This window comes from Gadus morhua, chromosome 2 (assembly GCF_902167405.1).
Source record: "Gadus morhua chromosome 2, gadMor3.0, whole genome shotgun sequence".
Classification (NCBI taxonomy): Eukaryota; Metazoa; Chordata; class Actinopteri; order Gadiformes; family Gadidae; genus Gadus; species Gadus morhua.
The window spans coordinates 25,014,178-25,029,347 of record NC_044049.1 but is presented as its reverse complement, the minus strand read 5'-3'; the positions used below and the strand labels follow the sequence as shown (position 1 = coordinate 25,029,347).

Sequence of the window (15,170 nt, the reverse complement as noted above, 5' to 3'; positions counted from 1 at the left end):
ACTGCTTTTTTGGTTTGTTCTCCACAAGTAAGTGCATTCACTTTGTTTATTCCAAAAAACGTTGTTCACGTTGCCACATTCAATTTACAATAATAAAAAAATATTTTGGATATTTGCCTTTAAAAACTTGTATAGGTCTTGAAATCTTCAATTCTAGTCCAGTATTTCAAGGTGTAAGATCAAAACCAAATTTTGCAGTATTGTCCACCCCTAATAAGCGAGAGAAAGCGAAACACCCCGTTTGCCCAAATTTGAGGTTTTCTGACTGATTTTTTTTATAAATGGTATCCCATCTCACAGGTGAATTGTGATGCAGATCACATTCGCTACAGGAGAGCTGTCTGATTTGGAAAAAAAGAATATTCAGCCTGATTTAAACAGGACTTTGTTAAACAAATAAGCATTTCATATGACTGTGGCTAACCGTCAGTGAAATTGGTCCTAATTGACATCCCCAATGAAGAACCAATCAATAAAAGGGACCGGCATTTAGCTTAATCCGAATTATAAAGAAACATATACATTGATATTTAAAAGAGATTGTCTTTGGACAGTGGGAATCTCTGTCCAATATATTTAAAAGAGATTGGACAGGTGGAATCTCGTTCATATTTAAGTTTTAGTTTGCACATTAGCATAGCTAGCTCGCAAACAGCCAAATATTTAATTACATTTTACCCGTCTGGAGCAAATCCACCCATGTTTGCTGTCCCCTTATTTAACGAGTCACCCCCTACTTCGTTAATGAATAACTAGCACAAACTACCTTCTGAAGTGTCTTGAGCGAGGGTTGTGCGTCCTGCGTCCAGCCCGCTGATCCATCACCAAAGAGCTTTGCGGTCAGCTCTTCTCTCAGAATCCCTTTACAACACAGATTCTCCCCGCATCTTTTAATTGTCAATGGAGATAGTTTCGGCATTGAATTGCGTTTTGATAACCCTTCCAGGGAGAAATTTGCATTCCATTCTAAAATTTCCGTTCAGGGTATGTAGGCCTATATGATGTTTAGTTATTTAGTCAAGACGTTTTTGTCATGGTGGTTGTTATAGATGCTAAATGCCGCTGAAATCACTCAGCTTGCATGTTTTTGGAAACCTTGTCTTTGCGTTGTGAAGTCATCTGAGTTGTCATTTAATGAGATGATCTTTGGGACGGATTAGGCCGACGTGTTTTCGTGGGGCAACCCAGAAGTGTGTGTTTGCTTTGATTTTCCTAAAAGTCCATTCCAAAGGTTCATTTTATATATTATATACGATTATATTATGCTTTGAGCCCCCACATTGATAATCTTACTTGCTCACTCTTACTTGCTCACAAGTGTCTTTGACTTCCAGGTCACCTACTAACTGCCTCCAAATTGATAATTTAAGTAGACCGCAATGCCCTTTTTTACTATAAAAAAGACCAGACATCTCTGTCACACTCCCAAGTCATTCTGTGACTTGTGTGTTTGCAGCACTTCTTGAAGTCCATGAACACCATGCTGGTACTTTAAGTAAAAAAAAAAGTTGTCTGCCTTATACTTTATTGATTGCATTGACACTTCAAACATTTTTGGTGTGTTAGGGTCATATAACACACCACCAGTGTAATTATATTCTCAACCTTTAGTCTCTCCTAACCATTGCTAGCTAAACGAAAGACAATTCCAACCCAAAATAAAATAAGAAGCACATAACAAAAAGAGATGTGTATTTTATAACTCTGCACCTTCAGATTTAAGAGCAAAAGAGATATTTTCCACATAATATGCTCAACGCAAACTATATATCATGTGTAAGATGAGACTCCACTGACTCCAACAGTCCATAAAAAACCCAAAAGGAAAAACATATAAAACTGTGATCGTTTCTTTACATAATCACATACTTCCCTCCCTGAGATACAATCAACATGAAAATAAACCGGAGCTGAGCCCTTCCAGGCCATGCTGCCTCTAGACCAGCGCAGAGAGCACGGAGAGGGAGGAGAGGAGGAGGAGGAGGAGGTAGGACATGGGGAAGCGTGCGTCTGGCGCGTGACTGGTGGTGGGGGCGGTGGTGGTGGTGGTGGTGGTGGTGGGGGCGGTGGTGGTGGGGGCGGAGCTTGTGGTGACGTTGGCGGGGGACGGCAGGCTCCCCAGAGTTTCCCTCAGGAAGCCAGCAAATTGCGTTGTGGCGGTGAACACGGACTGGTCGGCGGCTCTCTCTGAGCGCACCATTCTGCTGTTGCCCATGACGTTGGGAAGCCCGGCCACTTGGGTCCAAGAGTTGCCGCTCTTGCACATCAGGGGGCCGCCGGCGTCACCCTGAAACCAAACACACGTTGTCATCCCCACAGGCACCTAGCCACACACAGCCCTCCAAACTAACTCCAGAGCACCAACATGTGTCCACACCTAGCTTGAAAACGACTGTAACATCTGAATGTAGCCTACCAATGACAAATCATGCGCAATTCTCACATATCGTTAGCATCAGGGCATGATTGCCATATTTAAGTCATATTTTGGCCAAATTGTGATATCTGATTCACTGGGCCTCATTGGCTATATCTTAAGCCAATCAGAGTGATTTTTACATTCCATAATCACTATCTGCCTCAGTCAACTTTTTGAATTATCACGCTAAATACAAGATGAACCTTTAAATATGACTTAGGCAATATGCTGAGGCAAATGACTATGATGTAAATCGTGAACACGCGTTTGGCATTGTGAGCCATGAACTAAGAGGATTCTGAACTATTGTCCTTTCATTACCATTCTCACAGTCAGCGCTTCGGTGCAGATGTAGTCACTGGATGACGTGTTGCTACAACCCACCACCGTGGTGTTGAACTCCTGCAGGGTTTCTTGGGCTGTGGTCAGGTCAGAGAAAGTCACGGTCAACCAAACAGTTTGGACAATATACAGAGCCACGCTGAGTGAGTGAAACAAAGAACTAGTAGAACTACAATCAATGATCCGATTTTGTAACAAAAAGCCTTGTTGACACTAGAAGGGGGTGCGCGGTGGATGGGGGTCCTCACCACCTCCCTGGCCCATGCCCCAGCCTGCCATCCAACAGTCAGTGTTGTTCAGGAAGCTGCCCATCCCCTGGTCCAGACAGATGGGCTGGATGTAGTCCGAGAGCCTCGGTGGACTGGACAGCATGAGCACGGCGATGTTGTCTCCGGTGAGATTGCTGAGGGTGATGGATTTCACCCCTAGGGTCATGTTGAAGGAGTTGGGGCCGTTCAGATTCCGGCGGCCCAACTCAACCATCCAGTAGGAGGCATTGGGGTACCTAAGTGAAGGGAGGGAAACCACCAGGGTGAGGGATCGACGGCCATTTGAAACAGGTTATCGTCAGGTAAAGAAACCCTGATCCAATGGGATCACGGTGCAGATAGGCTTATCCCTCAACAACAACGGCACACCTATTTTTATATCTAAGGATTGATAGATGCGTTTTTGAACACTCTGATTCATGCAAATAATTTGTACAACGCTCGATAAATGTGTGGACTAACCATTGAGTGATAGCAAGGGCAAAGGGATTATTGTTGTCAGGTGGGAATTATGTTCCCCTTGTTTATATTTTTGTAAAATGTAAAATTCAATCAAAATAACTTTGAAAGAAAGGATTGATACATGGTTCTGCTCGGATAAAACACAAAGAGCAACATACACAGACACACGTCGTACAGCCTCATCGTCAAGACAGACGCAACAAGCAGACTTACATGGTGAAGCAGGAGGCGTCGCTCAGGACGGCGTCCGCAGTCACCAGGGTGCCGCCGCACATGTGCGTGCCGTTGACCTGCAGGCTAGCGATCCAGGGCCACACGCCGGCGGACTGCACCAGCCCCCTGCTGTCACGGGTGTTCATGGGGGCGCTGCCGCATGTCAACGCTGGAACCAGGGACCATCAGGGGTGGGCCAAAGAATACAGAAATGGAAGAGGTCAACAAACATTGTAATGCTTATGAAATAGAAACCTTACAGCTTTAGCCGAGCCGCGACCCGATGCTTTAGTTAAGGGAATTAATCCAGTAAATTCTAGTTGGCTTTTCTGTATATTTTGTTACTTAAATAAATGTATTACTGGCTTAGGGGGAATTGATCATTGGTGTCTCAGAATAACACTCAGAAAAATAAACAAAATCGCTACAAAAACAATAGGGATCCAACCTGTTGGCTTGGACCCCTAATAATGTCAGAATAACAGTCTATCATAGATGACCAAATGATAGTTTTACCTCCACACTCCACACTCCACACTCTCACTAGCATATCACTAGGTTACCACTGCGACGTGTGTCAACAAAGACCAAGTATCCAACCATTGTCCATTGTCCATTGTCCATTGTCCATTGTCCATTGTCCACAGATAGAGACAAAAGGCCACTTACGTGCGGGGGCGGTCGGTGAGGCGGGGGCGGTCGGTGAGGCGGGGGCGGTCGGTGAGGCGGGGGCGGTCGGTGAGGCGGGGGCGGTCGGTGAGGCGGTGACTGGGCCGGATGGAGGGTCGCCACAGTTGAAGGTGGCGTCGCTGTTGATTCCCGCGGATCGGAAGTCAACGAAGCCGGGCTGGTTGGTGGTGATGATACCGTTGATCCAAGCCTGATATTCAGATACTCTGGCGTATACTCCAGGGAAGTTGGGCAAGGCACAATCTTGACCAAAGCTCACCACTCCCGACTGGACCCACTGCACACCCTGTTTGACTACAAGAGGACCACCAGAGTCACCCTTTAGGGGAAGAGGATCAAAGCCACGATGGGTTAGCAAAATACCTCCAACTGCATGAAGTTAGAGTCATTGCCAGGTCCTTTATGATTGGTGTTGTGCTTTTGGTGTCTGATGCTTAAATGGTGGGGTACGTTTTATTTTGTGCACTTTTTTGCCTAACACACTATGTCATCCCGCCTGCCTCACCTAATGCACTATTTTCACATGCTAAAGTGCATTTTGTTGTCCAGAACAAAAATAGCTGAATCGAATCTAGTCGAGTGAGCTCCTCTCAAAACAGTTACCTGACACGAGTCCTTCCCTCCGGCCGACAATCCAGCGCAGATCATGTTGTTGGTGATTTGGCCATAGCTGCAGTTACACTCCCTGTTGCCCACTATTGGCAGGTCCACTTCCTGGAGGATGTCCGCGGCTGAACCTATGAATGGAAGGAATGAAACGGGACTTTGAAAAGGCAGCTAATGCTGGGGCCCTGCTGTCTGAACCGACTGGATTCACGGTCGTATCGACCCCCCTCAGTGGGTCTGACAGTGCACAATGCAAGTGCGGAGACCCCACTCATATAACGTATGTCTAACCAGTGGCCACTGTGGCCGCTTTACAATATGGCCTAACATTCAACCATTCATGCACACATTCACACACCGACGGCGGTGTCAACCATGCAAGGCGAGCGACAGCCAACTCAACGGGAGCAGTTAGGGTGAGGTGTCTTGTCTCAGGGACACCTCGACACTCAGCTAGGAGGAGCCGGGGATCAAACTTTAACCTTCCGGGTACCCGGCGCCAACCAGCTATTACTTCTGAGCCGCATTCCAAAAGAACCAGCCCCCGAACGGCGAACTTGTTCTTAATGACCTTGACACTAGAATGCCGGACTGGCTCGCCTCAACAGAGCTGAAGGTCTAAGAACATACGCCAGAAGAAGAAGACCCACCTCCAAACGAGGTGGCGCCCCAGCCAGTGACCCAGTTGATGATGCCGCTGTTGAAAGTGCTTCCGTCCGCGGCCAGGCAGACGGGCGCGATGTAGTCTGTGAAGGTGACGCCCGAGGAGAGCTCCAGCAGGCAGATGTCGTTGTCGTTGACGATACTGACGTTGAAGTCGGGGTGACAGAGGATCCTGGAGATGTTCAGAGACACCTCGTTGGGGTTGCTGCCCCCCTGGTCCTGACGGCCCAGGATGACCGTGAGACCTGTCGTGTCATTTCTGATCGGAAAGGAAAAAACGTCACCGTTAGTCTCGTTCGTCTGAAATTAATGTTCATCGAGTTGTTGACGAACCAGAGATGAGGAACATGTTTTGGCTATTGCCGGATGTTGAAGATTGACGTTACGTGTCGAAGCAGTGGGCAGCGGTCAGCACCCACAGATTGTTGATCAGGGACCCCCCACAGAAGTGGGGCGGAGAACTGGGCCTCTGCAAACTGGCCTGCCAGGGCCAGGTGCCCGGAGCAGCATCCACTCCTCCAACGATCTTGGTGTTGAGAGGAGCACGACCACACACTGAAAAAGTTTCAACGGTGTCAGAGAAGGAGCAATGGCCTCTATGAACGCCTGCTGCTGCAGTGTCCCTGACTTTCTCTGCTGCACTTCAGTTTTAATGTTTTAAGTTTTACTCAGAATAGATTTAATTGATACAGCTCTTTTAAAATATTCAGACACTATGCATATTCCAAAAAAGAGTCAAACAAAATAACAAGTAAATATAATTGAAAATACACAATTTCAATAGATATATGCAAAGATAACACGTTATACATAAACTGAAATATTGACCAAATGGGCATCGATAAGGAAATAGGGCAGCCTCTAGGGTAATATAAATTAATAGTCAATTGAAATTATGAAATGTAGAATTTTTTTTATTTAGAATGTCTTACCATTTAGCTGTGAGGACGCCTCTGCAAAAAAAGAAAAGAAAGAAAATGTTTAACAAATGAATCAAATATAATATGAAAATAATAATATAATATAATAACTTAATAATAGCTTTTTAATTAAAAAAAGTCCTAATAAACGCAGTATGTTGTAATTTCACACATCTGTATCTGTTCCCTGGGAGGTAGTGCAGTCTGTTTAACTCGAACGATTCTGAGTTTACTGCCATGTGAAAGTTGTGTACATCCAGTTACCATTGATTACCATTTGATCGAATAATGTATTTTCATATATATTTATCCTAAGATAAAGTATAATAGAATAGTCATAGAATATAGTCACTAGGTAAAGAAATGTTAAGAGATATGTTTTTCAACAAATGGGCGGAGCTATTTCAGGCAGGACCTATCAGTTGACAGCTCACCGGTCCAATCTCAGGCTCGTACTCTGATAGGTGGACCATTGAGTGGCTGCTCACTGCAGGGCCAATGGGTTAAGACTCTTGTCTCACACACACACACACACACACACACACACACACACACACACACACACACACACACACACACACACACACACACACACACACACACACACACACCACACACACACACACACAAACACTCTCTGGGAGGTTAAAGGGAAACTTCACCCATTTCCATTAAGCTTTGTATCGTTAGTAACCCACTCATATTTTTGAATGGTCGTGCATCATTACCTAATTTTCTGGAGACTGGAGAGATCCGTATCGATATGAAGATTTTTGCGTAGAAGTAAATAGGAAGTGTAAGAGGGGAGGATTCTTGTAAGACTACAAGCACTTGGTGGGACCCACTGACGCTACAGACCTTAGAGCAGTGCCAGTGGGTGGGACTTCACCAGCAGAAACTAACATCCACAGCGTCTGAAGCTAAGCTAACAGAGGCTGTTGATAAAACAGTACTATGACTAATTCACTGAGTTCTAGTAGGACTATTTCACTGAGTTCACCAACTAATACTCTTCACTAGAAATGTTGTGTGAAATGAGTTTCAAGCAGTCTTGCGGTATCAGCTTGGTAGATGGAACAGCGAGGTGTCCGATAGGCGGAGATGTAGATCAGCGGGAGTGGCCAGCGAAGCTGTGCATCGTGGTGCATGCTGGGAGTTGTTGTCTTCAATCCACAAGCGCCAAAAAGTCACTTTCTGCCTTTTCTCGGTCAAGACGGCACCAAATTAGAATTTTATTGTATTATTCGACTACATATAGGACCCAATTTCAATTCATGTCTTAACCAGCACCAACCCAGCCTCCCCCTGATTTGTTTCGGCTCTGTTTGGCGCATCCTACACAATGTAGGTGTCTGACGCAGCCCATGGGGGACTGTATAGTCCCAGTATCTGTGGTGAGATGTTGGTCTGCTGTTGGCATTCTGTGTCTGACATCTGTATGTCATGCTTCCAGTCCTACAACAGGGAGCACTTTAAAAGAGTGACATCATACCAGGAAACGAGAGTGTATCTCAAAATCATGTCCTACAATAAGTGGTTAACTCTGCGGGATTATTTCTGACACAACAAGGATCCTGGGCCCGGGTTGGACGTGTTCCCAGAAACTGAAGTGCTGACAGCTCCATTCATAATCTGACACAAACGGGTTTGACCGGCACCCTTGTTTTCATTGGAGCAATGTGGGCTTTAGCCATGACCGAAACCGACATGAAGCACTGTTTTAATAATATATTGTAGGTGAAAACCGAGAAAGAGACTTTTTTGCCAGTGAAAATACGCATTCCCCTATGATATTATCTTCTTCAACACAGAATTTCACGCTCTACGTGAAGTCTGGTTCATGGGGAATGAGACTAAAGTCATTTTAATAACATTTAGGGATTCTCCACCACCCCACTATTGTGGTTCTGCTGACTCAATTATTGACGGAAAAAATGTTCACCCAAAGTCAGTGGTGAAAGCAGTTTACAATTCAAAGTACCCCACTTAATGGCAGATGCTCTCTTAAAATAGAGCCCAACGCAGAGTTCCTCTCACACAGGCGACAGAGTTTAACACAGGTGACAGTCTCCGGTGAGTCTGCAAATTCAAACTGGAATGATGTTCCATTTTAAAATAGAATTACTACTATAGCCTAAATAATTTGCTTTATAATTATTCATGAATTATTCTTGCTACATTTCAATATACATGTCACAATGTCAGAGGATTAAATTGACCATAATCTAGAATATAATGTATAATTGTTATAATTAGAATAATATATAGATACTATCCGAGTAACATTTGATTGGCATTTTACACATCATTCTCTCAACTTTTGGTTGGTGTTACTTGAGTTTCTGGTGGAGATTTTGGTCTGCCTTCAGCCTTCAGCCCCAAAAAAAGCGGGGAACCACTCAATCCACAATCTGTAGGCCTGCTATCATTTTGAATGTTCAAAAACAAATTTTCAGAAAATGAGGATGTTCACTTTGAACATTAACACGCGTTCATCTCCTCATCTGGTTCAGGTCCTTGTCTGACTCCTTCCCCGTCCACCAGACCAGAGGCCTTACACTACTGAGTGAAACATGAGCCGCCTGTATGGCTTCTTCCTCGCATCGAAGGATGGCATGAACAGATTCATGCCATGAATCTGTTCATGCCATCTATTCACTACAACATGCTATTCACTACAACATGGATTATCTTGTTTGGTCGTCTTTTTAAGATGGTAAATGCAAAACCCCTGATACAAAGCTTCGGCCAGTCTTGTTTCTTGTTAGTTCAGTTCCCTTTTAAAGCATAGAAGCGCTGTCCTTTTTTTAGTGTGCATGCATAATGAAGAAAGACATGAATGAAGGAAACCAAATCCCGTGGGGAAGTGTTTTAAGGAAAACCAGATATAAATTAAGGCAGCGATTACAATACAAAGCTTTTAGCCTACTTCAGAGTGTATACACTCACACACACACACACACACACACATACACACACACACACACACACACATATATATATATATACGCACGCAAGTGGGATCTGAGGACAAACAATCCTATCCATGAACCGGTCTATGTCCAGGTGAGCTGTCCAGGTAGCCCAGGAGGAAGGAGAGGGGTACTTACCATGCACCACCAGCAGTAGCACCGCCACCCATAGCGCCTTGAGTCCAGCCATCCCAACAGTTTCAAGTCCTCAATTCAGTTGAGCCTTTTAAAACCTTTCTCTCCTCCCTTTTGATTGTCATTCTACTGCCACAGCGCAACACAGGTGGGAGACACGCCCACGGGACAGGTGCACCTTCTCCATCCCGGGTAAACGACATCACAACAAGCTAAGCCGCTGCCTTTTTATACTTCTATGTCAAAATGTTTGTTGTAAGGGTGAGCTGACCTTAGCCCTAACCCTTATTGGGTAAAAAAATTGTTACTAACAATGCAGACGTATGGCAAAGGAGTGGCAAAAAACTTGAATGCTTCGGGTTGCCCGACTAGTCTTGGTATTTTGGTGGATTCTTTTGTTGAACCCAATCTGTTCTTGGCTCTTTCTTCAAGCAGCTAAGCAATTCTACTCGTGTTTTTTTTTTTATCCTTTTGTTTCCTTAAAAAAATAATGCATTTACCTAGTAAAGTATACGCCCTGCTGGGGCATGCAAGTGTGATGCCCACTAATGTGTGCCCACATTTGTGTATATTACGTTTTTATATACTACACCATTTTATATTATTAAGACACACTATTTCCTACTAAATTGATCTTATTTTGTATGAGCAATATCTTTTATAGTTTTACATTTTCACAATGCAATTGCACTATCCTGCCAGTAGGTGGCACAGTAATATTGTGGTTTGCCTGAATCCCCGTGAGATCCTCATAACTAATGAGGATCTGAAAAGACAAGTCACGTCTCCCGTGTCAGCATTCTTTTCTCTTTGTTTCAGGTGGGTTATGTGTTTAAAATGTAAAACAAGTTGTGATTGGATAATGTGTAGTGAAATGTTTTAGTAAAGTATGAGTGTTAAAATGAGTACATGTGTAGCTAGTAAGGTCCGACGCTCGCCGAGAGATTTGTAATGACGGCGCCGTTGGAAGTTTTACCGTTGGGCTAGTAGCTTTAAGCTACTAGCTAGTAAGGTCCGACGCTCGCCGAGAGATTTGTAATGACGGCGCCGTTGGAAGTTTTACCGTTAGGCTAGTAGCTTTAAAGGTTGTATAGGTGATTTGCTTTTTTGGCCATTTTTGCAAAATTACTTGAAATCCTTATCATAACCCGCTTACAGCCACTGAGTTAGAAGTACTGACATGAAAATTAAACAAGTCAATCATCTGTGGAACGGGCAGGGCTCGAAAAACTCCAGCCAATCATTTCCATTGCCACCGAGTTGCATTGGACAGTAAGTACGTCAATCAAACGGTCGTACTGCACTCCCCCTCCCCCGCGCCCCGCGCGCGACCCCTTCGTGCAGTACTCGTGACCTAGAGCTCGTGACCCAGAGCAAGCTCCTGTTTGTTGTTATCCTGCGGTAGCTACTGGAACTATAGTTAATCCACATTTGGACCTAGCAGTAGAAGACAATTTCCATGGCAGACAAGACGCCACCATCCCCACCACCACCAGCAAAGAGAAGGAAAACTCTTTTTCAGAGAGTAATTGATAATAAAAACGCTGAAAGAGAAAAACTGAAATCAAGAATAATCCTAGGCGCTTCTTTCGAACGTTGGCGGCAACTGAAGGACGAGAAGGGTCTAAAAACCGATGCTTGTGTGGCGGTTGACCTAGTTTCAAAGTTTATACCGTTTATACTCGGTAATACCGGTGTGGAGACGAGTGTATTACTCGGTGTGAAAATGTCCACACCGCGGCAACCCTAGTGAAAACCAGGACTTCCAATACAATTATATGAAACAAACATACATTTTCTAAAAATAGTAATGATTTATGTGACCGTTTAATGTTTATAACATCTGGTCCAACCATTGCAGCGAGAACGTATTCTCAGCAGGGGGTGCTGGGGAAAAAAAAAACTCAGCCTGCACTAGACTCGCAACTCGTTACATTGATAAAAAAAAAAGATGTATAGCAGCGCAGCTCAATTACACCAGTGCATGCGCGGACAGTTGAAAATCGATCGTCCACATCCAGCTGCTCACAGAACAAGTTTAGCGCACCACCGCTACCCTCACACTTTTTCATATAACCTTTTTTCAGCACAATGCATTGGACAGCAGCGAGGATGACTCGCTTTGCCACGGGCCGAAACAGTTCGGAGCGACCACAGCCAGAGCGAACACAGCGGGGCAGAGGAGTGTCAGGAATAGTCTTTGGTGTACACATCAGTACGGCCTATTTGCACTACTGTTTAGTGGCAATGCAGTGTTTTATTCGATGCCTTTTTATTTTCGTATATTATTTCAATGAATACAATTTATTTATTCATAAAAAACGGATCTGGTCTTCAAACCTTTTTTCCAAATATAGGTCGTCTTACAATGGGGTTTGTGTTTATATTCGGACCAATACGGTACAGCGGGCGCTCACATGACGTTAAGCATTTCCTGGTGCATAATGTGACGCTTCAGAACCTAAAATCCCGTTTCTCCCCGTTGACACGACAACACATAACCGGTGTTTTCAGAAATCTCCACTTTGGCCGGAGTTTTTAGAAATGATCGTTTTCTGTGATAAGACAGGGCCTCGGACAGGGGGTGTTGCAGCACCCCCAGCACTCCTACTTCCCGCGGTACTGGGTGCAACTTACAGCTGAATGTAGTGCCATGTTGTTAAACGAAAACCTACTCTAGCCTGGCTCGCTCTCGCGCATCTCTGTTCGCGCTCGTGCATGATTGCGCGTCCAGGTACTTGGAATGGGTGGAGTCAGAGTCAGCGTTGAAGGAGAGGGGGTAGGACCATTTGAGTTGTGTATTTTCAAAATCTGCTGGCGTTTCGCAAATCACCTACCCAACCTTTAAGCTAATACGGATCACGCTCGTCTCTACCTTTTTGTTTTATTGGAATAACACCACACGTGGCACACTTCTTTACGTTTTGTAAAGTATTAAAATGTTTATTGATTGTTGTAAAGCACCTTAAAGATACCGTTAAAAGCGGGTTAAGAAAAGTTATTTGAAGTTCAGTAATAAGAAAATGTTTGATATAGCCTACAAGGTAGGTACTATTAAAAATACTAGTTCCGTAAAACCTAATGGGTTTTAAGAGCATTAAAGATGCACCTTGTACAAACTGTTTATAGTATCAGAGAGATGAAAGAACAACACTGTGAGAAAAGGTGTGTTTTGAATTGAAGAGTATTTTTTGTGTATTTTGGTTTGTTTTAAGAACATGGAAAATATGTCTAATTAGACAACATATGGAGTAATATGATGCTGAGTTTAAAATGCATGGACAATGTGAAGATAAACGGTAACCTTCAGTAAATTGAGAAGTTAAATGAATAAATATAACTAATGAGGATCTGAAAAGACAAGTCACGTCTCCCGTGTCAGCATTCTTTTCTCTTTGTTTCAGTTATCTATAATCTGTCCACGGCGATCCCACCTGGGACCCGTTACACAAGCACACAATGACCTTTGATTTGGAAAATCAAAGGTCATTGTGTAGTGTTTCAGAGAGTGTTAAGGCTTGATGAACTATGTAACAAACCCATGTCTATAGGCCAGATGTCAACAAGGCTTCAAACTTGACCACACGGAGTAACACAGTGTCACGGAAGGAAGATGAATCACCGCAATCTGCAAGACTGATGAACTCAGACATGCAGCTTGTGAAAAAACAAGGCAGGCAACTGCTTGGGGCCCCTGGTTGTCGGGCCCAAAGGGCCGACAAACTCTACTCCACAGCAATGACTCATAGTAACTGCAGTGACTGCTCCTCCCTCCCAGGACAATTTCAACGACAACAAGTTGGAAACCCACCCAAAAGGAGGCCCCATGTTTTCATTCCCATCAGCGCAGGGATGCCTAATGCGTAGATTGAAAGAGAAATCTACCCGCCCTACCTTGGCGATCGACCGGTTGATCGCCAAGGTAGGGCGGGTAGATCGCGTGCCATTCCAAAAATATAAATAATAATAATACTTTTTATAAATAAGTATCATCCCCATTGCATTTACCACTTGATTGACCTGCCAGACTTTGAAAAAACGGTTATTTTCCAAAAAAAAAAGTCTTTGCCAATCGCCACATTTCTGTACTAAAAAAAACAACTTGCAACACTGTTTCACCTGAACACGTCTGCAGTGGAGATTGAGATTTTGAAAGTCCAAGCTGATATTGAGTTGAAGTCCAGGGCTCATGCACAATTTGGGGACTAACTCACAAAGGAACAGATCCAAACATGAGGAAATCGGCTACCTCCTTGTTATTTGGCTCTACTTATTTATGCCAGTCAGCCTTTTTCCCACATGAAGATTGGTAAGTAAAGTATACACCCTGATGGGGAATGCAAGCGCACAATGACCTTTGATTTGGAAAATCTTAAATGGATTAGTGTTTCAGAGAGCGTTAAGGCCAGATGTCAACAAGGCTTCGATCTTGGCAACACGGTGTAACACGGTGTCACGGAAGGAAGATAAATAACCGGGATCTGCTTGACTGATATGGAAATAAATGATTAACATTTTAGGAATGCACTGATACCAATACCAAACAGTTAAAAAATAACAAATCTTTTGTGGGGTCCAGTACGTACGATTCGTACCCACGAGTGGATGGTTAATTAGGTGAGTGCTGCATGCAGCACTCAACTATTGTTCTTCATAAGTTTTATTCTTTCTTTCTTTCTTTATTATTTTCTACAAACTTTGGGACCTATCCAATTTTTCACCTAGAGACTCCATTCAAATTTTAAAATATTCAGAATAGTTTGGAATCGCGCGCTTCTTTCAGATTTTTTAAATATTTTATACTTTTTAAGATATTCTACTTTTAAAATATTATCTTTTTTTAACATGGGAGTCATTCAACTGTAGAAGTAACTCTGCACCACCACGGCTGAATTTCGGGAACGTCTTTGAATACTGTGTTAGTGGCCCACTTGTTAGCAGAGATGGTTTGCTCAATGATCCTGGCGTGCATACCCAGTCCTAGGCCGTATATAATAAATGTAGAAATAACACACAGTGGGGCATCAGTGCTGTTTTATGGCAAGCCGAGTGTGCCACAATTCGACTTCAATTAAACGCGTTCTGAAACGCCAGCACGCGTGCCCAGAACGCGTTTTGGTTTTCCAGAACGCGTTCCGGCGTTTCAGCGCGCGCGCTCAGAACATTAAAACGCGCGCTCACTTGACCTAGGTCACATGTCAATTCAGGGACATCCTATTGGCTGCCGCTGTACACACAACACTGCATACAGCATATTATGTATAACAAAGTAAATGCAACAGATTGTGACAATGGAGGGCATACTTGTACATGTCAACAGAAATATCCCCTTTATCTTCGGCTACATCCTTTTTTGACTTTGCCTTCAAGTTTTTCCAGCAGGGTTTCCGCGATTTGTCCCTCGTCTCCTTAATCCCAGTTGAGCCACTAAAGCGCTCTGCTCACCTGAGTCACCTCACCCGGGTCCCCTCCTTCTTGT

At 43.9% G+C, this 15,170-nt stretch overlaps 1 protein-coding gene across 1 annotated transcript in view; it reads right to left on the bottom strand.

Moving 5' to 3' along the window:
- LOC115557250 (transmembrane protease serine 9) overlaps positions 1-9,761 on the bottom strand; it is a 49,937-nt gene extending 40,176 nt beyond the window's left edge. Inside the window, exons 1-10 of the mRNA XM_030374927.1 lie at positions 9,695-9,761; positions 6,597-6,617; positions 6,051-6,219; positions 5,652-5,923; positions 4,999-5,132; positions 4,375-4,714; positions 3,706-3,874; positions 3,010-3,266; positions 2,741-2,838; positions 1,943-2,287 (exon numbers count right to left, since the gene is read on the bottom strand). Of these exons, the coding sequence (XP_030230787.1) occupies positions 1,943-2,287; positions 2,741-2,838; positions 3,010-3,266; positions 3,706-3,874; positions 4,375-4,714; positions 4,999-5,132; positions 5,652-5,923; positions 6,051-6,219; positions 6,597-6,617; positions 9,695-9,746 (1,857 nt within the window). The 5' untranslated portion in view covers positions 9,747-9,761. The remainder of the gene's footprint in view (positions 1-1,942; positions 2,288-2,740; positions 2,839-3,009; positions 3,267-3,705; positions 3,875-4,374; positions 4,715-4,998; positions 5,133-5,651; positions 5,924-6,050; positions 6,220-6,596; positions 6,618-9,694) is intronic.
- Positions 9,762-15,170: the final 5,409 nt, after the last annotated feature.